Raw genomic sequence first — 26,598 nt, 5'->3', positions numbered from 1 at the left:
GTATTATTCAGAACACATTTTGTGATTTATGACAGAATCCAATGCTTCAATGCCTAATTAAAGTAAAAGTTCTACACAAAATTTTCCTGACAAAGCTTACCTCTTCTGATTTCATTTTCCAAAATATCAAACGCAGAACAGATTAAAATGAAATCTTCAAAAAAACACATACCCCACAAATTTAATCCACATTCCATGTAAATGTATACATTAACCAACAATTCCAGGTATGAAAATACAAGGTGACAGTTCATAGATTATTGATGAAGCTTTTCTAAAATGACTGAGTTAATTACTCAGTTTCAAACTCTCAGCATAGCCAAAAAATCACCATCCCACATTCTTTCAATGCCCCATGGTATGAAATTCCAAAACATCACCTCCCTGTGAAAGAACATTCTCTCTTCTGTCATAACAAACTGTTATTGAAATTTCACTCTATCGGTGTTTGAAATTTCAGTGTAAAGCCAATTAAAACTCAGCCTCGCAGAAAAACAAAAGACCAGTGGTATCCAATTTAACCGGCACTGTGCCTTTTCATTTTCCAAATAAACAAGACAATGTCAAAAACACACAAAATCAATGTTGCTCTTCAGGAAATTAAAATTAGTCGGAACTGCAATCACCCGTATTGATCTGATACATGTCTCTTTTGTTCTCTAATTTCTGACCGAATTCTGCCTTTATGACCTGACAAACTTGTCAGCTCTTGATAAATTTTCTACCATCTAATCTTAATCATAAAAGCAGCTTGTCTTTTCAATCTACTTGCAGGTAAATCATTTGTCCACTTCATATCTACCAGTATAACAACTTCCAACTTAAGGCAATTCTAAGTGTCAATAAAATATAGATTATTTACCTCCTTGCACAGAAGAGTTTTTAATTTTAAATCAATATGAACTTTTAGAAATAAAGATCCATCAACTTTAAATTGTTTCATACACCAGTCATGATACTTATTACAACATAAAATCTTCTCTTTCAAAACTGAGCAGTATTTGCTCTCTTCACATTAAAACATTATCAGTGTATGCGATATTTGGGTGAATATACAGAATAAATTTCACAAAACCAGACCAAAAAATGATCCTTGACCTCCTACCCCTCACCCCAATCCCACACCCAATGCTTATTTTTAGAGTCTATCCACTGCATTAACTTACTTAACAGTTTCAGTCATTTTGGGTACTGAAACAAAAGTTTTCAATTCACTTTGTCCTTGAAGTAAGGAGGGGACTAAAATAGGCTGTGCTGTCACTCTTTGTATATAAAATATTGTTTAAATTTCAGTTTATCTCATATCTGTGCTATTTTTGGATATTTGGGGGACTTACAGTAGTCTGCCCTCTGCAGGTCCCGCAGTCAGGACGTCGGATATAGCTATCGACGGATCTCCGTTTGCAAAATGTGGATTGTCTCGCCCCCCACTGACCGCTATTCCGAATCCAAATCCTGGCACCTGACAATGAAAAAATAAGAAACATTTTTAAAGTATGTAGCATGTAGCTTACACAGTTAATAAATATACAGTGTACTTCTTACATTAATTTACATAACATTTTATTTTATTTTTGATTTAAATTAACAGGAATATCAAAATATGAAGAAGAAAAAATAGAAGTTTAAAGTATATTCTATCAATATCCTTGACTAAAGTCTAAATAAATAAATTTCTTAACAAATAGAAATAAATTATACCACCTAAACTTGAACTTCAAGATTAATGATTGAATCACTCTATAATTACAGATTAGTTTTACTTACAAAATTTTTATTCTTTTATATTCCCATATTAACATGGGGACATTCAAAATAATTAAGTCTTACCATTTTATTCTAAACAAATCATCAGTCTTAGAATGTAAACCTAATAAATTTATTTCAGTTCATGTTCAAGTTTTACATGAAAAAAAAAAGACTTCTAATTTTGTACAGAATTATCACCATCAAAGTTTGATGTGGGATGCTCGTTATATACTATGCCAAAAATCGAATGCCATCTGTTTAAACTAGCACAAGAACATCCAGAATATCTGGAAACACCAGTAAATTGTTAGGTAATATACCTGGCATGGAACTTTCTGGCACAAAAATTTGGCATATGACAGAGCATATATCCGGAAAGTATTTGGCATTCATATAATATGTAGCAGTAATACTATACATAACCTGTGTTAACCAGAATCGTGTGTATATTTTTCTTTATAACCAGAATTTTTACATGATCTGGTGCATTAAGTCTTAATGATTGAAAGAATTTTTTGGATATCTCTTGCAAGTTGAATATTGGTGCAATGTTATCTCTTGTAAGATGATTTGGTGCAAAAGTAATGTTTAAGCATGTGCAGGTATTTTCCTGCATACATTCTGTCAGCAATTTACTAGCAGAGTAGATTATGTGCCTTAATTAATTTCTGTTGCATTTATTAAAATCAACCCTCTTTGGCAGAATTTTTTTTTTATAATTCTGACATACTGCAGTTTGATTTGTCATTTATACGTGTAGCTGGTTTCTTCCTTTTTATAAATTCTCAGTTCCAAATTACTTTAGTTTTCAATACACGGATAAGATCCAAATGTTTGTGGATAAGATCTCTGTTCGGTTTTGTCTCGCTGTCTATGAGATTGATCAACCTGATATATTTCTGTGGACAGTCCATAACAAACCTAACAAGTAATATTGCTTTTCAGTTCTTGTCAGGTTTTTGACTAAATGAAATATTTAATACTTCCTTGTCCCCGTGAAACTTGAAAGCAGGTCACATATAATCCCTCACAAAAGACAGTTGATTAAGAAATAATTCCCGCGTCGGAGGAATTGTTTGAGAATATACCTGGATAGTCGAAAGATTTTGTTGGCAAATAAAAACCAAGCCCAAAAGGTCATCATAAGTGTCTGATGATGTCACAATTGAATGCTATCCTTTTTCATTTGAATCTTGAGCATTAGAAAAAGTGCAATGTAATCGGAACCTAAAGTAAATTTTTTCTCATCAATTTGCATCACAATAAAAAGATACCTCTATCCTTTTCCTAGTGAAGGCAGTCAAAATGAGAGGAAACTGATTTAAAATTAGCGATAATTTGTTCATGATGTTTGTGATTTACTGGAAAATAATTTCCACGGCATCTCTTTAATCTTTGCAATAACTGTAGTAGAATTTACAGTATATGTATTTTGCATGCAGCTACAGATATAGTCTGTTAAACTGGAGACATGTACACACAGTTTTCATTTAATGAAAACCATTTCAATTTTTTTAACTGTATCGGTCCTAAAACAATATTATAAATCCTGAAAATTATAATTAAAACTTAATCAAGATATATGATAATTGATACTTACTCTTTTTAATGTGACATTATGGGTCTCCCATGTAACATTGTCAAGGCCCTGTAAAAAAAAAAAAAAAATCATCAGTATTTACATGTATCTTTTACAATGACCGCCAGCATCAAATTTAAATCCAAATCAACCATTCACATACCTGAAAGCAATCTGTTTATATGTCAATAATGAACATATTCCTCAAAATAAATTGTTTAGAAAATTAAATTTTCAAATTGGGTTAAGATGTAAAATTAATTAACACCAAAATATGCAATTTCATGCAACATCCAACCATTTGATAACATATGTTAATATTTTTTGAATGTTAATTTTAAAATTTTAAAAAATGATTTTGCAAATTCAAAGCTTTTAAATAGAGAGAATTCATTTTCTCAAGCTTAAAATAGCAATAAATACCCTGTGTAAAACTTAAACATTAAATTACTGGAGTACCTGCTTCTGAAGACAATTTGAAATTTTTATATGCATGACTCTAAATGGTCAACTGAAGTGAGTTCGAGCAATCCAGTATTTAATCCATTATCACTTATTCAGAGTTTTTTTTTTACACACATTTAGAAAATTTCTTCAGAAAGGCCATTTCAAATACATGCAGTTACATTGTCGAAAATCAAATGTTAGTTCTGGGACCCTCACCAGAAATTATTTTATAATCACACATTTTTGCTGTTAATCCAATGATAATGTAAATAATAATATTTATTATCCACATGATGAGATCATATTACAAACTGGCTTAAGGCTACAGGTCAATTAAACCTTTCAACAAATTATAATAAATTTAAACATTGCAGGCCAATTATAGAGTAATCTCCCAGTAGTAATTGGAGGCCTAATTTTCTAACACACTATAAAACTGTGACAAAAAAAAAAATCTTCATTGACACTATTCTAAGTTTAAAATTACTACTGAGTATTTTTCAGTTGATAAAACTTTCAATGGCTACATGTATACATCTGGGTAAAATTCAAAATAAACAAAAGTCATTCAAAATCTAATGATGGTAGTCAAATTTGGTATTTTTGACTTCTACAATAGAAACATTGTTATTTTGACAAAAGCAATGTGTTCACAATATTAAAATTACAACACAGGTCAAAAATATAGAGATTGGTGCAATTATCTAGTATCTTGATAAGCTACAGGTCAACATACATTATACACAAAATATTGACGTCATCATAATCAACCAAACATTAAAAAATCTAAAAATTAACTTCATGATCACTTAAAATTAAAAAAAAAAATCATATCATTCAATAATGTCCATTTTCTGCTGATCAAAAGATAACAAATTAGAGGGGAAATAAAATTCATTTTTTAGAATAAGTATAAATTAAAGACTCTTCAACATTTTTCCCAACAATAAAATTATTATAATTTAATTAAATTAAATCCAGACTTTCATTTACAGTCCAGTCAATTTTTTTTTCTCTCACAGACTGAAAATCCTAAAGAGGGGGCTTTTAGGGGCTTGGAACACTTATTGGCACCAAGATGGCAATTAGTATTATTTATTAATAAGATCTTATCTAAATGAGTGGACTGTTTGAGAGGTTTATTTCTGTGTCTTGCAGAGATCAAAAAGTTTTGGTAAATGTAATTAGTGTACCCAAGAAAAGACTCCAAATCTGTGACTCATTAATGAATATTGAAAAGGCCTGGATAATTTCCCATGCTATTGGAAAAAAAGAACTTCCATTTATTAATAATTGTTTATTGCAATTTAATTCAAGGGCTATAAATTATCTGAAAATGAAAGTTTACTGCAGATGAAATGATCAAATTTATTCATTGACATGCAGTTGAAGAATGCTATCTCCAACACTGATTTGTCAAAAACCTCAAATAATTGTTGATGTCAGTTGGTTATTCTAAATGGATAAGGAATGCCTTTTGTTTTAACTTCAAACCTAAGGAGCACTTGGACAACATTTTTTTTTTTGACATTTTGAAAAATGTTCAAGATTTGGATTCATCTTCTATTTATCTCCTGCCAATCCAAGGTTAGCACTGTCTATGACAGTGCACCAAAAAAAAAAAAATCATTTACAAACAGAAACTTCTAAAATTAATGTTTTTAAATATAACTAATTTATTATCAATCAGGAATTGTAAGTGTGCTTCTGAGATGCATGCACACATGAAAAAAAATTCAAATCCTTCATACCGATTCTAAATTTTAGCTCACCACTCTAATAATAAAATGGTCCTTATAATATATTCTGGCCAGGGAATCTTGGCGTAACTTTTAGAACTTCATAATTATTACGCAATAAATCTAGAACATCCCAGTTATGACACACCCATTTGTAGACAAGTCAGCATTCTTCTTTCACATGTCTACAGATTTTGGCTAATGTTGAAGAGTATGTGCATGTTTTCACGAAATGATACATGAACCAGATCACATACTGAATACCACAGTTATGCAAACTCATCTTTTCCTTAAATAAAATTTGTTTTTCAAAGAAATTTTTACACAAGTCTTTGACACCTTTGATAAAGAAATTTTGTGTTTATTGCAAGTTGCATCAACTAATATTACCGATTTGATTCTTAAATTGAGATTTTCAACTAACTTTGAAGTTCAAATATTAATTCCTGAATTCAATTAAATAATATATATTTTTTTTTACCTCAAGCTCAAATAGCAACATTTCCCTCAAAATATTGCTTGGAAGCTTCATGGTGCAAATTTCTCCATGAACAAATAAAAAAAAATCTCCACAAAAAAATTTAAAGCCAGCTGCAGAGAGCAAACATGAACAGTTAATTCATCTTTGAAAAAATGGCTACAAGGACTATTATTCTCAGATCAATATAAACGTGTTTCTTTTCCCTCAATGACTATGGCACATGCCAAATCTTGGTCCCTTTCATGGTTTCCTATTAATACATTCCTCAAAGTTCACTGAACGGATGTTTCTATCTCCAATGACAGGTGTGAATTTGAATTGATTCTCTTAAAAAAATCACAGCTTCCACGAAAAGTTTGAACTTCTTTGCCAATCACACAAAATATCCTTCATATGCAAGTGAATTCCATGCCCAACCATGAAAAAAGAAAAGATAGCACAAAACTTCGGATCCACTCCTGGTTTTTACGGCTGCAGGTGCTTGCCCTAGTGATGTCAGGTCAAATGACAAAGGCAAAACGAAAGAACAAAAGATTGGGAGACCACCGCGAAATTTCAGGGGAAACAGACTGCTGAAAATTCCTCTGATCTCTCTCCTCCTAAAGCATGATGGGAGAATTTATTCCCAGGCAATAACTGTCAGTTGCTATAAATAGATCTGCCGTAATACACCTTGCCAGCAATACACAATTTTATGTGAATTCCAAATTCTTTGTTGTGCTACAGGTGCATAAGGTAATTGATAAAATGGGCAGGTTTTGCTTTACATTAATTCAACCACATAAAAACTGTATATAAACATTTACAAAAATCCTTAATCAATTATTTCACTGAAAAAAAGGTTTCCTTTCACTCATGAACTTTTAAATGCTATCATTCATATTAAGAGGCACATTGATTGCATGTGTTTTTATGACCCTTAATTGAAGATTCAGGGGTTTCTGTTTGTCAATAAAACTTTTGAATGGTTGGTGGTAGCCTGGCTTTCAATAATGGTCATAAATTTTATTTAGCAGTTAGTTCTACGATTTCATATTTTACATGTGTATTTACCAAATTAACTTTTCCTTTGTGCCTGAATTCAAATCATTTTTGCTTTTTGCTAAAATGTGATAAAAGTACATTTATGTCATTCATACATGGAAACAAAATAAGTGATTTCCTAAGCATCACAGTAATGTGACAATAAACCTTCAGCTTTTTTTTAATTTAACAAAGCATCTTTATTTAAAATTCCCTCATTTTTGGATATTTTTGTCAATAGTATGGAAATTTCATCATAATGATGGACAAAGAGTTGACATAAGAATGACCTATTTATCTTTGAAAATGCTACATGCACTGACTCAAATCTGCAATTTGTCCAATGCATACACTTTGATCACAGCAGGCGTTGATCCAGGAATTGAAGTTAGGGGGGTGCAAGAAGTAGGCAGGGGGTCTGTGGGCCGCCTTGAGGTTCCCAGTGGGTCCAGGGCAAAGCCCTGGTGGGGGCCCAGAGGGCGAACCCCCCTGGAAGCTCCTGGATTCTAGACATTTTGAAGGGTAAAAATGAGGTTCATGAGTAGACATTTTTACATTTTCTCGACGAAACTGTGATTTACGCTAACTTTGACAATTTTAGAGGGGGCGCCCCCCTTAAATCCGCCACTGTACAGTATACGTCATTTATAATGTTTAGTCATTGAACAGCAGTATAACAAAGTCACTGATTACTAAAAATCCAGATTTGTTATACACCCAACAGATACAACATATGAACTTTTTCTTACATGGACATTAAGTAAATCACGAAATTCTAGTAAATTTATACTCTCTGAACCATAGCCTCCAATTATTATCTGTGATATTTTCTATAATGTCAGACTTTTCTTTACTATTAAATCTCTGTAACAATAGGCTTTGATAACGAGAAAAAGAAATTAATGGATGTTTAGCTAAAGTCATGTGGCAACGAAATCTTAATAAGAATAAGATATGTTACATTAATCGTTCACCATTCAAATGTCAGAAAGTAAAAAATCAACAGGATATTCCCCACCTTAAAATTATATTAACTTGTAAACGTGATATTTTTTCATTCAAATGTAAATGTATGTACGAAACTGAAACTGTGTGTTACATCACAACAATGTCATAAGAGCAAGACAGAGAGATTCAATCTCAATGTAAAGACCATTTTTCCAAAATCTAAAAAAATACAGTAAAACATGCTCATAGTGAACATGCTTATTAGAAATTGACACTTACCAGGGTTCGCCACATATAACATTAGTCCGTTAGTCTCAGACTAGTTCATTTTTTATTCGGACTAAAAAAGAATCTGTGGCTTATTAGTCCGAAGGGACTGATAAAAATCTCTGGAAAACAATATGATGTCGGATTCTCGAGAACTTTTACTGGAAAACCCCTGCATATTTTTTAGCTTTCTAACTTCTTGGTGGGTAGCCTAGTACCCAAGGCCTACAGAGGCCTCAGGTACTAGACTACTTGACGGGTAGTTAGCTAATTCCGAGTCAATTCATCACTTAATTTTGCATTTTGATATGACGTTAAATGTTTTATCGATCATAATTTACTATCTGTGGAATATAACACTTCACGTAAATGCTTTGTTTATTTTAAAAAATATAAAAAGTACATTGTCATGTTTATTTCTTATATTAATCGTTACAAAACATTGATGTTTCCCTTTCTGACAGACTCATAAAATCGCGTGCAGAAGAGTACATGTAAAGAAGCACTAGTCCAGCCAGACTAAAGCCTAAAAATGTTACTGTCTAACCCTGCTTACAGCGAACAGATTTTCATTCTCTATGGCTTTAAAATATATTCTGATCTTAAAGGATATAACAACTTATGTTTATTATGTAGCAAAATTTTCCATCCCTGGAACATTGTTATATGTTACTGTGACTTGAAAATGTCTTTTAATTTTTTTAAAGGTATCAGTACAGACCCTGAAACGTGCTACTACCCCAAAAAAGCGTGTGACTTTCGTGCGCTTTTCGTTTCGTGCAAACCGTGTAGCGTTTCGTGTAAACCGTGCAGCGTTTCGTGCAAACCGTGTAGCGTTTCGTGTAAACCGTGCAGCGTTTCGTGTAACCTCCAGAGCGTTTCGTGCAAACCGTGTAGCGAGCGTGCGAGAAGCGTGTGAGAAACGTGCGACTTTCGTGTAAGAACCGTGTGAGAAACGTGCGACTTTCGTGCAAGAACCGTGTGAGAAACGTGTAGGATTCATTCGGAAGTCATTTTATTTTAATATGGCTATTGATGGAATAACATGTCATTCTGTGTTGTTTGTAACTAATATTATTCGGATATATCATACCCGTGGTATTTTAAGAAAAAACATACGGAAACAACAAAATAAAATTACTCGGTAATGTATTTCATATTTGTTTGATTTTCTTTCTTTTTTTATTTAAATAAAGATGGAAAGAAAATGTGTTGAAAGTAATTAATTATATGCACATCAATGTTAAGGTATTTGATTCAATACATTTTTAAAGGGAGCAATACTGAACAATTTCTTAAAGAAAATTCATCAGGAATCCGGTCTTGTCCTATTCATTCATTTATTAGAATCTCTTCATCATTTTACAATTATGGTTAATAGAGACTACGAGAACATATGGGTGATTAATACAAAATAATAGATAGATAAGGCAGGCATGAAAAATAAAACACATATAGCGTTGCTATAAATGTGGAGTATGGGAATTCAAGGCCGGGGAACACAATTAATTATTTTTCTTTATAAACGATTTTTTTTTTCTTATATTACAAGATTGTGATACAAATAATTTTGAAACGATGAGTCATTTATAGTCTTGTTATGCATAAAATTGGTTGATTAATAATTGTCATATAAAGGAATCATAATTCACAAATATTGGGTTAAATATTTCCGGGGGGGGGGGGGGGGGGGTTAAATGTTCAAATGAAAACACAAACTTTGAGTTTTTGTTAACACGTTTTTATAAATAATTTTCTTTTTAAAGATGCCCGATGCACCCCTTAAAAATATATTGGAATCTTCTTTACACTTCCAGCACTCTTCTTACGACTGTGATCAAGGTCATTTACAACAGCGATCACGGGCTCCGCGTGCCGGGAACTGAAAACGTGTTCTGCTAAATGTATTAGATCTTGTCAGTCATAGCTAAGATGACAACCGACAATAATTCATGAATTAAATTGTTTTAATAGTATTTAATGGGTACAAATAAATACCCGTAGATTTTATTTCTTAAATTTAACCGACTGTCTGTAAACAGTGAATTAATTTGCCAGTGTATTCGTGAATAAAAAATTATAAAGAAATAAATCCTGAATAATTATGTATTAGTAGTTTTGTTAATCACGCAGTTCTAGAGCATAATTTTTAATTTTTGGTGATTGGACATGTATACATTTATACTGAATGTATTGCTAAGAGCTGCGACTATTGATTACATTTTTTTTTTGGATAGACGGAGTTTGAAATCAAGGATTTTACAAGGTGGTGGATATATTGTTTTTATTTGATAAACACAATGCCCCAAAAGAGAACTAAAGAAATACAATACCTATCCCCCGGCTTCTCTACCATATAAAATTTTTGATGAATGAAAGTTCAACTCTGTAATGAAACGATATATTTACCATTCTGAATAAAGTACATTTAATGAGTTACATGTATCGGGTCCCGTTGGAGATATGGATATCTTTTTTTCTTAGAACGAGCATTTGTTTCTATAACATTTTTTTTTCCAATGGTATACTTTCTGAAACAAGTGCCCGTTATATTTAGCCAGGTACAGAAGTAAGATCTCGGTAATCTACCCCCCCCCCCCCCTTTCACACACAATGTTCTTGTTTGATGCAGTGTACATATTACCATTGCAAATTATAAGCAGAACCTAATTTAATCAAATGAAATTATTTATTTACTTAATTTAAAAATGAATAAATCAATAATTAAAAAAAGAAAGGAAAAGAAAATCAATCCGGTTACAGAAATCATACGCAATTTAATCATTCTTTTTTTTTCAAATCAATAACTGCATTTATTTGTCAGTAATAAAAACAACTTTATAATATCAAACTATAATTGTAAAAACATTGAATGCTGTAAAAGATTATGAATTACAAATATATTTGTTTTTTCAGTGCGTAATTCAGAGTCTAATGAAAAAGGTTTGTACATAGACGATGATAGGCATTTCACCGGCCGGGTCACAAACTAATTGACAACTATTAATTAACTAGAACTGAACATTGAGTATATTATCTGTTAGTATAGTACTGGTGTAGCGAGGTTTAATCTTAACTTAATCATAGTGATTGCAATTCTTAACTAATCTTTGATTAATCCGTAATAATTTAAATAAAGTCCGAGAGATTCCGAATAGAAAATCCAGATCGAGGTCAAAGCGTGCGAGAATCGTGTACAAAGCGTGTGAGAAACGTGTACAAAGCGTTTCGTGCAGGCTTTCGTGCAAACCGTGCAGCCTTTCGTGCAAAGCGTTTCGTGTAAACCGTGTAGCGTTTCGTGTAAACCGTGCAGCGTTTCGTGCAAACCGTGTAGCGAGCGTGTACCGTTCGTGCAGCGTGCGTGTGGGGTAGTAGCACGTTTCAGGGTCTGTAACTGAAACATCTGCATATTTAATTTAATTAACAAACTAAATTCTATAACAGAACGTATTGGAAACGTATCCCTAATTGTACCATATGATGATGGATCTTCAGATATACACTTTAAATATGTATTCAACAAAATACTATAATTAATATCCAAAACAAATATAAATATCATAATAATGAACACCAGGAAAGATCTAGAAGTACCCCCTATTAAATTGCTTGAACTCATTTGAGGTCATGATTTAATATGTACCAAAAAATTTTTGTTAGATACAAAGACAACATGAAACATCAGCATCTTCACTTTCAAACAAGGTCACCTCTGTCAACTAAAGGTTAAATCTATTGTAAACAAGATAAACTATTCTCCCTGAGATTTTGTCAGGGAGAGAGCAGTCTTGTGGCAGCCAGACAGAAAAACAACAACTGACTCACAATCTCACTTTGCTGAAAGGTTTAAACCCAGTAATCTTTTCTTCATGCATCTCTCTCTCTCTCTCTCTCTCTCTCTCTCTCTCTCTCTCTCTTATTTGGACCTGTTGGCTGAAAGGTTTAAATCTAGCAATCTCACTCTCTCTCTCTCTGCTTTGAATCTATTTTCAAATTGAAAACACATTGCCAAACCAAATTTTATCATATAACATAATGGGTGCATATTGTCTTAATACATGTATCAACAAGCTTTAGAGACATCCACTATACATGTATGGATTATCTAGTCCTTTTTGACTGACATGCACACTTCAAAAGCTTACTGACAATTTATTGGAATAAGGCCAAAAAAAAATAATAGTCTTGTTTCCTGCTACCCGACCTACCCTATTTTTTTGCACCAGACCCTAAAGTTTTTTTTAAGTTTTGGAAGAAAAAAAATCGAGAATTTCCGGAATTTCATCGTTCTGTCACCGTAATCAGTTTTCGTGTTAGCACAAAACAAGCATTTCATGAAATTCTTGTTTTAAATATGGACTTTCAAAAAATACCACTTGAGTTGTGCATAAAAAGACATGAAATTCAATTTTAAAAGACAATATTGACCTGTGACATGTTTAATTTTATCTTGTATTAGTTCATATCCAAAAAATGCTGTCAGAAAAAAAATAAAATAAAAATATAAAATAAAATAATTTTCCTACCTACCGACCCTATTTTTTTCAGGCTGGTAGCAGGAAACAAGACTATTATTTTTTTTTGGCCCAATCACTGATGACAACAAACGAATGCAGAAGTTTCCAAAATGTGTTTGCCTGTCACGACGCCAAGTAAATTTTGTTTCTTTAAAATACACATAAATAAAAAAGCTTCAAAAGCACAATCTTCTGACAATGAATTAATAAACAACCAATATTTTGACACTGGATCACAGATTCCACGATTTCTCCAAGAGACCATTTGACTATACTGTAAATCACTTTTTATTTTCAGAGAACTTGATTTTCGCATAATTGTTCTTAAGGGCAGCGAGTCTGCTTACAAAAATGTTCTTCTCACGTATAAGTCTTTTACGAAAGATTACGTAAAACAATAACCAGAATTCATGAAAAATTAAGGTATCACAAAAATTTGGTGATCTACACTAACTTCTTTGCAAAGTTCTGTAAGCTGATTTTTAAACAACTTTTATTAATGCCTTAATTACATGATGTATGAAATCAATCAATTATGGAACTCAAAGGTGCTCTGTGGTTCTTCATTAATAGCTCTTTGCGACAGGTATATTAACTATAAAACTAATACCATGAAAAAAAATACTTCTGAATGATTAATGCAGAACTTTGCACTTTACATTCTTTAACAAAAATTCAATGCATGTGAAACATTTTAATATACCGGGGTATATAGATATTTATTATAATAGTTTTTGATTTACGGTAACCATGGTAAGCTAAAGACTTACATGAGGTACAATTAAAACTCCTTGTTAATTAAATTAAGTCCTTGTTGTTAATTAAAGTCCTTGGTCTACGTAATCTAACTTCCTATCATATATCCCTAATACACACATGGGACCATCACACCGACAGTGGCAGATTAACACTATATGATATGGTCTATAGTCTGCGATTGAATTTTTTTTTTTAGTTTAAAACTTATCTGTCATCATCAGGGGGCCCCCAGAGAGGGAAACTTTTTTAGAATGACCTTCAGATTTCAACAGTATTTAGCAATTTTCAATGTAAAATTTAAAAATTAACACACGAGTGAATTTCTTTTAAAAACATTAACAAACATTTATCTCTAAATTTGAGAGACATAAGTCAGCTATTTGCACAATAATTTAAATATAACCTCAAAACAATATAAGACACCAATCTATTAGGCAAAACACAATTTGACCATACATGTTCAACCAGATGTGCAAATGCACAAAGTAAATAAAAATTTAGCTGTCACATTGTTTCAATATAGTGTAACAGATAAATTATTTTCTTATGCAAAGCAGGTCTAGATTGAGTCATAAACAGAATCAACCAAAAAATTTTTAAATTAATTAATAGCAACATTTTTCAAGTTGGAGCCGACACATATAGGTTTAAAATCAAAAGTGTACCCCTCTGAGGCCCAGAAAGAAAAAACAGAGTAAAAATTGTTCAAGGTGCCCTCTACGCATCTTCAATTTTCTGATTTCTTCCCGGGTTGATATTAAAAGGAGAAAATGCTTGACCTTCAAATACACATCACCTTGGTACCATTGCAATCTACCTCATCCATTTGTACCACTTACTCCCTTGCAATACAGAAGGGTGGATCTATGCATAATTTACAAATGTTCACAGTAGGTATAGATGAACCAGGCTATATGATATATTAACAAGGCTTTATAGCGACAATTCAAAATTCAAACATGTTTCAAAACAATATCGCTTACCTCGGCCCATCTTTTCTCAATTAAATAATCATTATAGGTTCCTTTAGAATTTACTTTCTTCTATATGACACTAAGCAAACTCATGGAGTGATTTTTTTTTTAACAATATAACTGGAACAGTTACTTTTGAGTTATAGGCTGGAAAACTGAAACATCAACTTTATAAAACTACATCCAAAGTTGTACAGGCCAGGACTTCACATCATAAAAAACACAGATAAAAGTTCCCATGATGTAATCTAAGAGTATACACTTGGCATTTTTATGGCAAATTAACACCCCTATTTCCCTAATTACAATTATCTGACCCCTGCTGAGATTTGACAGACACTATACTTGCTCACTGTCACACACAGTTTTTATAAAGGTCGATATATTCATCCTGCAATTTCAATTTACTTTTTAGTCAATTTTCATCTACCTGGCAAGTTTTTGTGTCAATGGTATACATGCATATTGCTCATCTTATTTATTTTTTCCCCTCCCCTTAAGGGGGCCTCAATGGTTAGCAGATTTGTAATGCTACGCATGAGTGTCCCACAGGTATGCACTGAAGACACAATGACATCCTTAAACCTTTCCCTCTCATAAAATTATTACTTCACCTGTATTTTATATAACCAGGTGAAAATAGGCATGCTGAAGGCATGTAAACAATTAAGAGGCTACACAGACACAGAGAGAGAGAGGGGGGGCAGTCCTGGGTGTTTAATACATTGTAAAGTAGATGGAATCAACAAATTAAAAGTACCTTAACTTTTGTACCTTAGTAAGTTTTGTAAGTTTGTACCTTGGCATTTTAATACCTCCTAGCTGACTAAATATTGTTCATTCTCTCCCCCCCCCCCCCACACACACACACACACAAAGAAAAAAATTCTGACTCAGGCACCATGAAATAACATCTTCTTGTCACCTGTAGAATATCAAACTAAATCACACCTGAGATTTGTGATCATTAAAATATGTGTGTCAGTCCTTATCTTAATTGTTTCATCACTTGTAATTGTGTTACCAACTCATTAAATCCACTCATCTGGTCAATGATTAACTCTTTATCTTGCTGCAGATCTTTAACAGTGTGGTTTATCTTGTTTTATGGCACATGTAGATGTGTCAGAATTTTTTACATTCAATATGCTATCTTAATTTTCAATCAAATTCACACACATGGCCACAATTCATACAATAGACTTAGGAAGACAGACCTTTTTTTTTTTATAAACGTGTTTACTTTATTTTTATCTTTTTGAATACCGGGTAACTAATTTTCAGTAAATCAACTTTTTAGATGTCCTTACATTTCAAAATGTTCCTTGTTCTAACTGCGTAACTTTTGCACAAAACTTTTTTAAGCAAAACATTTTTTTTTCAGAAATTTCTAATTTTTTTCATTATTGAAAAATTGAAGCTTCATTTTTTGGAATACTTTTTTCAAGCAATTATAATATTAAAGATATTTTCTACAGAGTTTTATAAATTTTCTTTTCTTTTACAGAGCAGCAGTGAATAAAGACGTAAACTAAAACAAGAAACAAAACTAGCTATTAGAAATATGATTGTGTTCAATGTATATATATATATATATATACACAAAGGGGGATAAGTCTGTAAATACTGCAGGTTAACTCTTGTGAAGGAAAAGTGGCTGATTTGGGGCCCTTTATAAGTTTTATTTCAGCCCATTTAATGATTAGCAAGTCAGAGCATTGATTAATCAATTATGTCATACATAACCCATAAAAATTTCAGTCAAATTTAAAAACAATCAACTGACATAGAACCCCTGTATCATAAAAATAATAAACACCGGAAATTCCAGCCTTGAGAATTTTGTTACAGCTTGCAGGACTAACTGACACAGAGATATGGCAAAGTGACAACACTCTTGTTTGAGAATCTTTTGTCAGAGGATCCCCAAAGTTAAAATATTTGGGGACAGGAGGGTATCACATCCATTCTATTGATAAACAAATGACTCAACTCTGCTCTTTCATACCTACAAGATAAGCGCTATTTGGTATGTGTACAAATATCCCCCCTATCAAATAATGGACTGGCATTAGTAGATTAGGCAACTATGTACATTATATACCCCGAAGTGAACTTATTTAAAAGTCTTTCTATACACTCTGAACAAAGCCTGCACATTAAATTCCCTATTAAATATAATTTAGTCCAATGATACATAGTAATTATTTATGTTACACGTAGCTTAACATATGCCCGGAGTGTATTTAAAAAATTAAAATTTTGGCACTAGAAATTGAAATGCAATGAAAGGTTTTTATCCGTCTTTACGTGCCAAATGTTGAAGACTTAGTTTTAGAAAAATACAAGATATATGTATTCTCAATTATGGTTTAAAATCATGAAACCAGAAAGAATTCAGAAATTACCTATACTTTGAATTAATTAAGTCATTAAAAGACACCTGCAATAGTATTTATGTGTCCAGTCTAAAGTCTGGAGATAAATGCAAAATTTACTGTACTGCACATTTTTAAAAAAAAAAAAAAAAAAAAAAAAAACAAGAAGAGGCAAAACAATTAATGAATATGACATACAAGGTCAATTCTGGTAGAATTCTAACAAAGTTTTCATTTTTGCAAAAATATTCTTCTACCTGAGAGGGATTCCTTCCTCTCTTATACTCTGATAAAGTATTTCCTTTTTTTAGAATCCAGTTACAAGCATGCACATTTTCAAGTGAAAGTCAGAGACATTTCTCATATAGCCACAGACCAAAACGTTAATTTAAATTAGTGACCGATTCTTGAGGCCAAAAGTGCACAACCGGTGTGTGCAGTAGGGTGTACTACCCTTCCGGGTGGCCCCCGACCCTCTCTGATGGGCAGTCACACTCACATGCAGCAGAGCTGTTATGAGAATGTAACAGTTCCAAAATGCTTACCTGAGAATCTAAGACATTCTGCCAAAAATTAATGTTCTTTGCTCTCAAGTCTGACAGACTCTTTGACCATCGCAAGGGATTATTCCGATGCATTTTCAATGAATATAAGTCTTTCTTCTCTGTAGGTATATTTTTCACATATTTGACATATAAAGGTTATGTGTATATATGCCCAAAAAAAAATCTCACACAATTCTCTTCCTTATAATGAATACAAAGTTCCTTGGAGACGTAGAAATTGTATTGTTCCTTGTGGGTATCTACTATTTGGGGTCTTTGTTTACATTCATTTCACAATGAACAGTCTTCCTCCCTATTTATAATGTTCTCTATGCAAACTGTATATTTCAGTCAGTCATTGCCAGAGTCCATTTAAAATCTGTGTATACAAAATTCCACCGTGCAAATGAAAATTGTTACTTTAGTCACGAGCAATATATTACACACACATATATTTTTTTACCTTTTGAATTATCACCATGCACAGCCAGTGAGATCACTTTTTGCTTTCATCTGGTATTTACAAGATCATTACAATTAATGCACAGGTAAGGAAATAAAAAAAAATCAATTAAATTTTTTTTAAATCTTTATCTTCTCGGGGGGCCACAGAATACTTCTGGAGACATGAAAAAATTTCAAACTTTGCAGAATGAAAATTCCTTTCAGGTGGGGGATTGAAAAAAAAAATTGAATTCTTCGTCGATATTTCCACACCAATAGCTTTCCAAATCTTCATGTGTCATCAATGAGGAATCTATTAAATACAGTCATAGACATGCTATTTTACCCTTAAACTGAAAGTAAAGTCTCTCCAAACACGTCCCTTTAATCAGATATCACCGTAGTCTTGTGGTCAATCTCTTTGTACTAATACTGTAACTAAAACAAGGCCTATTTCACATATAGGTATTAAATAAATACCATTTAAGAGAACGAGAAAAATAAAGAGAGATAGTCACAAAATTCGTAATGGCATAAAGAGATTTCAGTGATTGTGTAGAACTTCAATTCTTTAGTCTTTAAAATCCTCTTCAAGTAAATTCAGTTAAAAGGCTTTTAAATAATGTAATTCTTTCTTCTCCTATAGCACAGTGTAAAGTAGTGATGCAATCTACACAGATACAATGACTTCTCCTTCCAAATGAAATAATGACTGCTCCCTGCTGAGGATAACTTCTGGATGACAATAGTTTCACCTTATCCAGGTAAAACCTCCAGGTGTAAACACACAGGTAACAAACAAATAAACAATGTAAATTCCTCCACAGATTAAGGTCCAGACTTTCTTAAACGGTTGCGTAACAAAAACAATCACCATGCAAGATAAAAAAGAAAAGATAAATGGGAAAGAAATCAGTTTAACATTTCATTCACGACTCTGCGTTAACAGATATATATACACACACAAGTCCTTTCTTGCCATGTAAAAACTACAGCCTGGAAAAATTTTTAAAAGTCTCCCTTGAAAGAAAGAGGGCTAATCCTTAGGAATAAAAGTAAAAGTTTGATCCTAAGGTTAAAAGCTGCTTGCTCAGTGTATTTAGATTGCCCTTGTTAACCTTTTGTGTATATAGGTTTTACTCCTCTCTTCTAAACAGGTGCCAAGCTGGTCACACGAAAATACTCTGAAAGTCCAATGTTTTCAAGTTGTCCTGATCAAATCAAGGAGCCAAATTTGTCACATTTAAACACTCTCAAGTCTTTAGTCTTAATTCATGTACATAAAAGTACCCCACTCGAATGTTCCTCAATTATATTTCCATGAAAAAATAAAATCAATGTTTTTTTTTTTTTTTTCAGAGCAAATGCATGATTCCCAAATTCATATCTTACAACAAACAGTTAATTGAGATGTTCAATAAAACACTCCTTTCACTATTATCTCCCTATATCAAAGAAACTGATGTTTCACAATCGGAATCTCTTTAAAAATCTTCTATACGATCTTCCTCTGAAATGTTGCACTATATCCCAAGTACACACACACCCTCAAAAAAAAAAAAAAAAAAAATCAAAATGAGCTCTTAGCGTGCTTAGCAATCATTCTGATTTGACATGACAGCAAACCTCTCAAGGCTAGGAAGTCCATGCACATGAAGAAAAAAAAAAACCCTGATTTACACCTTCATCTGAATTCTCTGGGTCACTAGCCAACATCGAATACAAGAAATCCTATGGTCTGTGCCTTGTCACATTACATGGGTATAGAACTCTAGAACATACATGTACCAGGGGGGCCCCTACAGGTGTTGAGTACCAGATGACAGCGAGATACACATTTTTTTCTCTCTCTCCATTGCTCCAGGCCCCCTTCTTGTTATACACACATTCCTATATCTGAGCTCCCCTCGTTTGTCATGTTCGTAATAAGGATTGACAGATGAAATAGGTGTCTGACCATTGATATAATACACAGGTCTGCACTGTTCTTTTTCACCTATGTTCATGTGTGCTTCTTTGAAGAAATGGGGAAACTCGTAAAACAAACACATTTCTCTCTTTCACTTCTTTTTTAAGAAAACCATTAACTTATTACAACCTTGAATATGGCAACTATCATACATCAAGTATGTTCTAGAAAAAAAAAATTCTGTTCATTAATAATGGGCAGCATTTCTTCTTCTCTTCAATCAACAACTCTTTACTCCTATTTATTGATGTATATATATTTATCTATCACTGTAGAACATAAACTTAAGTTTAAAGCTTATAGCACTTTTTTTTTGGAAAATATGCTAAAATATTTTTTTTCCGAATGCAGATTCAACACTTTAAGCTTCACTCCCTGTTTCAGTGCCCCTCTCATTATGAATTCAAATTAGTCTGTCCCGCCATGTAATTTTAATTGTTTCCCTGCTAAATAAGCTGATAACACAGTTTCAAATTAGAAGAGTTTTATCACTGAACTTCAGGGTCCTGACAACGTTTTACTGATACAGCCCAGACACAGAGCACAATTAGCATCTAAACCACAAACCCACCCAAGATTTTGTGTGACTTGGAATTAGAAATTTATCGTAACTTGATAATGGGTCCCTTAATTGCTGTCCACAATTTCTGCTGAAACATCAGAATTTGTCCTTAATTATTATCATGTCCAAAAATGTTTTAAGTAAGTCTCATATTGTTCAATCTGAGTATGGCTAGGATTTTTTTTTTTAATGAACACAGATTTTTTTTTTCAGAAATATTGTATAACCTTTTTTTTTAATTTCTGACATCATATTTATAGTGGTCACCAGAAGGAAGTGTTTAATCATTACCATCTTCTAACAGGCAGACAGACAAGAATCATTATGTGTCTTTTTTGAAATGCAATGCCTCATGAAATCCTACCTTTACAGAAAACTTAAATCAAATACCTATTTAAACTCTCTTAATTTCTCTTCAGAATTTGACTTCACCTTGAGGTGGTGAATGTTTTGAAATTCATCTGAAAATGCAATTGCATTTTGCTATTATTTCATGTACTCTGCATTATAACATCGATTAGTTTATGCCATAGACAAAACAAGGGCACAACAAAGTAGAGCATCGTGCCCCTCGAAAAAGAGCACATCGATCCCGTCATTAATTATTACTAGTGTAACTTCCATTATGCATCCACTCACTCACTCACCCACAAACACAAACACACAAGCGCATTACTATAGCCCCTCCAACTTCATTGCAAAGGGATAATAACTACTGCACGGATTTTGTTTTTTACATTCTTCATGAACAGATTAACTCTAGTATATGAACTGGTATTCAAAATTCAATAAAATCAATGTCAGGGTGGTGAACAGGGATCCCCTCCTCCCAATTAACCCACCCCTCTTTCTTCTTCCTCCCTGACCCCTCTTCTTTCCGCTTCCTCAATTCCTAGTCCTCTTTCTTTTTCCTCCCCCTCCTCCCTTCCTAGTATTCTTTTTCCTCCCTGTCCCTCTCTTCCCCCTCTTGCCCTCCTTGCTTCCTGGTCCTCTTTCTTTTTCCTTCCCTTCCTCCCTTCTTAATCCTCTTTTTCCTGCTTTCCTCCCTGACCCCCTCTTCTCTCCTCCCTCTCTTCCTCCTCCTCCCTTTCTAGTCCTCTTTCTTTTTCCTCCCTCTCTTTCTACTTATTCCTCCCTTTCCTACATCACTTCTTCCCACCCCCTTTACCCTCCTTCCAACTCCTCCCTTTTTTCTTCCTCCCATTTTCCCCATTCATCCCACCATTTATATACTGCATGCAAAAAATAAATATCATTAATCAAAGCCAACCATGCACAGTTTTTAAAGTCCAGCACAGGTTTTTAATGCTTTATTACTTCAATTTATTTAATTGGATTAAAGAAAATACATAATTTCCATGCGAGAAGAAAATATAAATTAGAAGAGCTGCGGAGTATTGGGACAATCCAGACCAATAACATATAGATAAAGGTTACTAAGGTTACAAGTACATCAAATTATTTACAACAGGATACAATACTCAATGACATCATGAAATTCATAAAATGACTAAAAAATTTTTTTTTCACATGTCCTATTTCTTTTAATCCTCATCCCACCCTAAAACCTCAAAAAAGTTACATAAAACAAAACCAGTATTAAATATTTTAAGACTATCAATTATCACCGCATGTGCTGATATATCAGTAATTATTTTACATTTTAGTAATAAAGCCAAAAATCATGAAAAAAAAATATGAAATTTGAACTTCATGACACCAAAGACAGGTTTGGGGGTTAAAAGTCACATCATGCAAATTAACAAGCTTACCTTCACTTTTTGAGGTTTTTTCACAAAGCCCTTCAATAATGAATTAAAACATTGGCTATATTTCAAATGGTTAACTCACTAATGGATAGCTCTTAGCATAAGGGTGACAACTCTAAGAAGTCTCCTGATCTGTTCAACTTCTGGAATGTCTCTGTTTATGAATGTTTTTTTTTTTTTAAATTCCTGATAAAACAGGGTTGGAGAGGTAATTTTACTGTCTAAGACAATTTCTTAGACCAGAAGAGATATAAACGTCACTTTTTTTTGGGGGGGGGGGGGGGGGGGGGGCTATAAAGTAGGACTTACATCTTCGTGGTCTGTGTCAGGTTCCATGTCTCTGAATTTCTCTAGAAGTCTCTGACTTTTTCTGAGTGTTGCAGGACTAAGTTCAGCTGACTTTCTGTGAGAAGCAAATAAAATTTGTCATCATTTTAGACTAAGATACAAACAATGACTTCTCAGGAGTTCAAACAAGATAGGAAATTCCACAAACTTAATGAATACTGTAAAGCATGCTTATAGCTTAGTGCCAGGGACAACACAATTTGATTGGATATAAAGTCATGTTCAGTATATACAATAACTTTAAAATATTATAAAAATGAAAATCACTTCACTGTAAGAGAGATTTCATTATAAGTGTATTAGCTATAACTTACTTATTTAATTTATATTATATATGTATATACTTACTCAATTAACTGTATATGAAAAGTTGCAAGTTGAATTCATTCAAAACTGAAATCTTTTATTGAAAGGTTATATATGACTGGGTTTTTATTTTTTCCTCAAAAGCAACTTCAAGATCATGCACTTTAATAAAGTAGTAAATGGATTTTTTACTTTGAAATAAATAATGACATGTCTAGTAATTTGAACTATGCATTAATTGAATGTTATTCAATATTCATTTCATATATTTTGCAAAATGCCATTTTCCTTTCACTCCAAATTTTATATAACTATAAACGCACTTAACACTTAAAAAGGATGATAGTTGATTACCCACTATGCCTCACGAACATCTTAACAAATTTTGAAAATTTTGTTATTCATTTTTTTTTTTATCACTTGCAAGATTATATTTTTGGATGTTTTTCCTTTTTTCTATTAACATTGAGTTAAGATTTTCTTTTTCTTATGACTTACGAGTTTGTATTCTTGGACGGTTTTCCTGTTATGTTTTCTAGACTCGTTAACGCTGAGTTACGCTCGCTCCTGAGTTGCTCGAGCTGCCTGATTGCTTGATCTCGTTCCTCGAGAGCCTTGGCGTTTTCCCTCAGCATAAGATCTCGCTCATTGAGCGCGAGTTCAAGACTGAGTTGTAAGGCTTGTGTCGGCTTTTTCTCTCCATCAGGGGAAAGATTGCCTAAAAGTAAATTTCATAACTTATTATATTAACAGTGTATACCATATTAAAGATGACACATTACTCAATAGTACATAACTTTCCCCAAGAATTTGTCATTAAAGTACTGCTGCTTTAACAAGTTTACTCACAAAAAATTGAGGTACCTTACCAGGCATTTGTGCAAGATACCAGAGGGTGGTGTTTCCTATATAATCCTACTGGAAATCATTTGAATTGCCAACATCATAATTTTTGGAGTATTTCTTTTTTAAGTCATTTGGATAACAATTTAGAAATCACAAGATGATGATAATTTTTCATAACTTTTTATAAATTCCGAAGAGATACAAAACAGATATTCAAGGAACGTGTCTTCTGAACTTAATATTCCCAATTTTTAATTTATTTTAATTATTATTTTCTATTATTTACCTAATTGTAATAAGCATTTCTTTTTTTTTTTCTCAAAGACAACAAACATTTTTTTTAACCTCCAATTTGGGGGGGGGGGGGGGGGGGGGGGGGGTTATGTGTCATTATTTGCTTTTTTATTTAAGATTATGAAACTTAAATAAGGAAATGGTGACGGTAATGAAATAAAAGAAATTTTCAATTTGCTGGGAACAGTTTTGACTTTATTTTAATTGAATTTCAAGAACTTTAACAAAACTCATTTAAAACCCTGAGCCATTTAGTATTTAAATGAATGTCACATGTCAAATGTCATCAACACTAATTTTTCTGTAAATTAAAGGAAACATGAAGTACCATTTATCTTAAAATCAGAGTTGGCAATTGAAAGTGGTATAAAGAAAAGATCAGGGCACTAAAACGTGCAGTGTCAAACGTACTTGGTGCATTCCAATTAAGATTAACACAGGGTAATAGGGTAATTAACATAATTTGGAAATTATCTAAGGAATCTTTCAGACTGTGCATAACTCATTAAATCAGTGAGGCAAATGAACAAGAAATTTTATTACACTGCCTCTGTGCCCCAGTTATCAATTCCAAAAAGGTCAGTGTTTGTCCCAAATCTGCCAAATAAGTCAGAGACTCTATTCTGAGCAAATGAGACTCAGAATCACTTAACTGGAATACTGAAGCCCTCCCATTTTTGAAGAGGGGGGGGGGGGGAGGAGGAGGAGGCTCTCAAAAACATTTCGTAAAAAAAATGAGGTTACATTGATTATTGCAGTATAAGGTCAGAAACTTGACCTGCAGAATAAACTCTCATATCCTTGCTTGTTAAGCAGAATAACCCTCTGCCCATCTGTTTACTTAAATAGAATTGAAATACATTACAGGGCAAAATTCAACCCAAATTATTGCTGAAAATGAAAAAAAAAAATAAATGAAATGCAGGGTGTTTTCAATTATTGAGTTATCTCTCTTGGCAAATGGGTCATTCATCCTTAATCCTTTTCTCATGATACCCCTTCATCAGTTCTTGTTTTGACTGCATGCCTCTTTAGATCCTGCCCTTTTATTTCGGCTGTCACAACGAGATTCCCCCTGCCCCCTCCCCTGCAGCCAGGAGTCTCTTTTTCCAATGTACCCTGTGGCTATAGATTTTACCTCCTCCTCCTCCCCATCCCAACCCCCTGCTGTTCCCCAGGAGTCTCTCCTTTCCATATTTATTCTCTGGTTTACACTGACAAAGTGTTAAGTTTGATCTGTACTATTTGTACAGATCAAACCCAACTCCATTTCTTTCACTGGGACCCAATAATGTCTCCATGCAATCCTGGCAAAGTTTATCATTCTTTATTTTCTTATGCTGATGATGCTTCTGTGGACACTCTTTAAGCTACTGCAGTCACTCATTCCCTTAATGACTGAATTCATTAGAACAGACTATATCAATAACTAGACATAGTTGAGATGGTGGCCATCTCAAAGGGCCCCACTTTAAGCAAAGTTGTCTAAAGGTTACTGCACGCCCTTTACCCACTGGCACTCTATGGGTGAAGCTTGAGCCAGATAGGTCCAAGTGGGAAAATGTGCTCCAGACAAGGACGTTTTCTGACCTTGACCTTTCAACTAAAAAATTGGTTCAAGGTCCCTGCACATCCTCTACCTACAGGTACTATATGTCTGAAAGATGAGCTTAACTGTACCAAAGGGAGAGAAAATATGCTCTTGAGAAGGATTTTATGCAAAGGTTTTTTTTTTTTTAACCTTGAACTTTTATTTAGGAAATTATCAATCACCACACACCCTCTACTCAGAGGCACTCTATGGATGAAGTATAAACCCAACTAGGCAAAGAAGAAAGAAAATATGCTCCAGGCAAGTACTTTACAGAGAGGTTTTATGACCTTGACATTTCATCTAAAAAACTGGTTTAAGGTCACTGCAAACCCCTTACCTACACTCTGTGGGTGAAGTTTAAACCAAAGTGAGCCAAGGAGAGAGAAGATATGCTTCTGACATGGATGGAGGGACAGCTAGACTGATCACTATAGGGCACCTGCAGAGCGGGGCCCTAATAAAGTGCCTTATGCTGTTACATAAAACAATTATGTCTTTTGACTATACTGGGATTTTCAACAGTACCTGTCTGGTAATGTATAGAATAATACAACACCCAAAGTGGGCAGAGAGTAAAAAATAAGACTGGTCCTTCTCGGCCTTTTTCCAGCTCTCTTACACAATTTTCCTCTGCTTATCATCAGAAAATACAGCAAAACATAGTCATTATAATTGGTCATTATATGCACATATACTGCAAGCCACATGTATACGCAGATTGAAAAATTACTTTTTTCTCTATCAATTTTAAATCTCCATGACCCTTCCCCCAAAATTTGAGTCACCCTCTTTAAAAAATATTGCAATATGAATAATTTCAGAAATCAAGATGATTCATACACAAAAAACTATGAAAAAAAAATCACCTTAAAGGCATTTATCCTCAAAAATATCACAACAAAAATTAGGCTCAATTTTCACTTTGAGCGTTCCATTTCAATACCTTTCAGCAAAAGAACAGACACAGCCGCTAACAACTCTATGTAAAATAATACTTGCAGGACTTGTAAGCCACAAAGACTGTTTTTTTTTCTCACACACTATACTTTCTTACAATTCT

At 33.2% G+C, this 26,598-nt stretch overlaps 1 protein-coding gene across 9 annotated transcripts in view; it reads right to left on the bottom strand.

Annotated features, from left to right (window-relative positions):
• Positions 1-26,598, bottom strand: part of LOC133198023 (tight junction protein ZO-1-like) — a 70,626-nt gene that overhangs the window by 34,126 nt on the left and 9,902 nt on the right. For 6 of the 9 annotated variants that reach the window (XM_061334173.1, XM_061334174.1, XM_061334175.1 and 3 more), the window contains exons 2-6: positions 23,303-23,522; positions 22,460-22,553; positions 22,154-22,183; positions 3,350-3,397; positions 1,338-1,462 (exon numbers count right to left, since the gene is read on the bottom strand). In XM_061334173.1, coding sequence (XP_061190157.1) covers positions 1,338-1,462; positions 3,350-3,397; positions 22,154-22,183; positions 22,460-22,553; positions 23,303-23,522 — 517 coding nt within the window. Of the gene's footprint in view, positions 1-1,337; positions 1,463-3,349; positions 3,398-5,995; positions 6,553-17,406; positions 17,536-22,153; positions 22,184-22,459; positions 22,554-23,302; positions 23,523-26,598 lie in introns of those variants that run through there. The other 3 variants (XM_061334178.1, XM_061334179.1, XM_061334180.1) reach the window with 3 other exon arrangements.

The sequence above is a fragment of the Saccostrea echinata genome, unplaced genomic scaffold (assembly GCF_033153115.1).
Source record: "Saccostrea echinata isolate AGI-Se365-2 ecotype Australia unplaced genomic scaffold, CSIRO_AGI_Sech_v1 ptg000032l, whole genome shotgun sequence".
NCBI classification, from domain to species: domain Eukaryota; kingdom Metazoa; phylum Mollusca; class Bivalvia; order Ostreida; family Ostreidae; genus Saccostrea; species Saccostrea echinata.
Note: the sequence above shows the minus strand (reverse complement) of the source record. Positions and strands in the feature narration are given on the sequence as shown.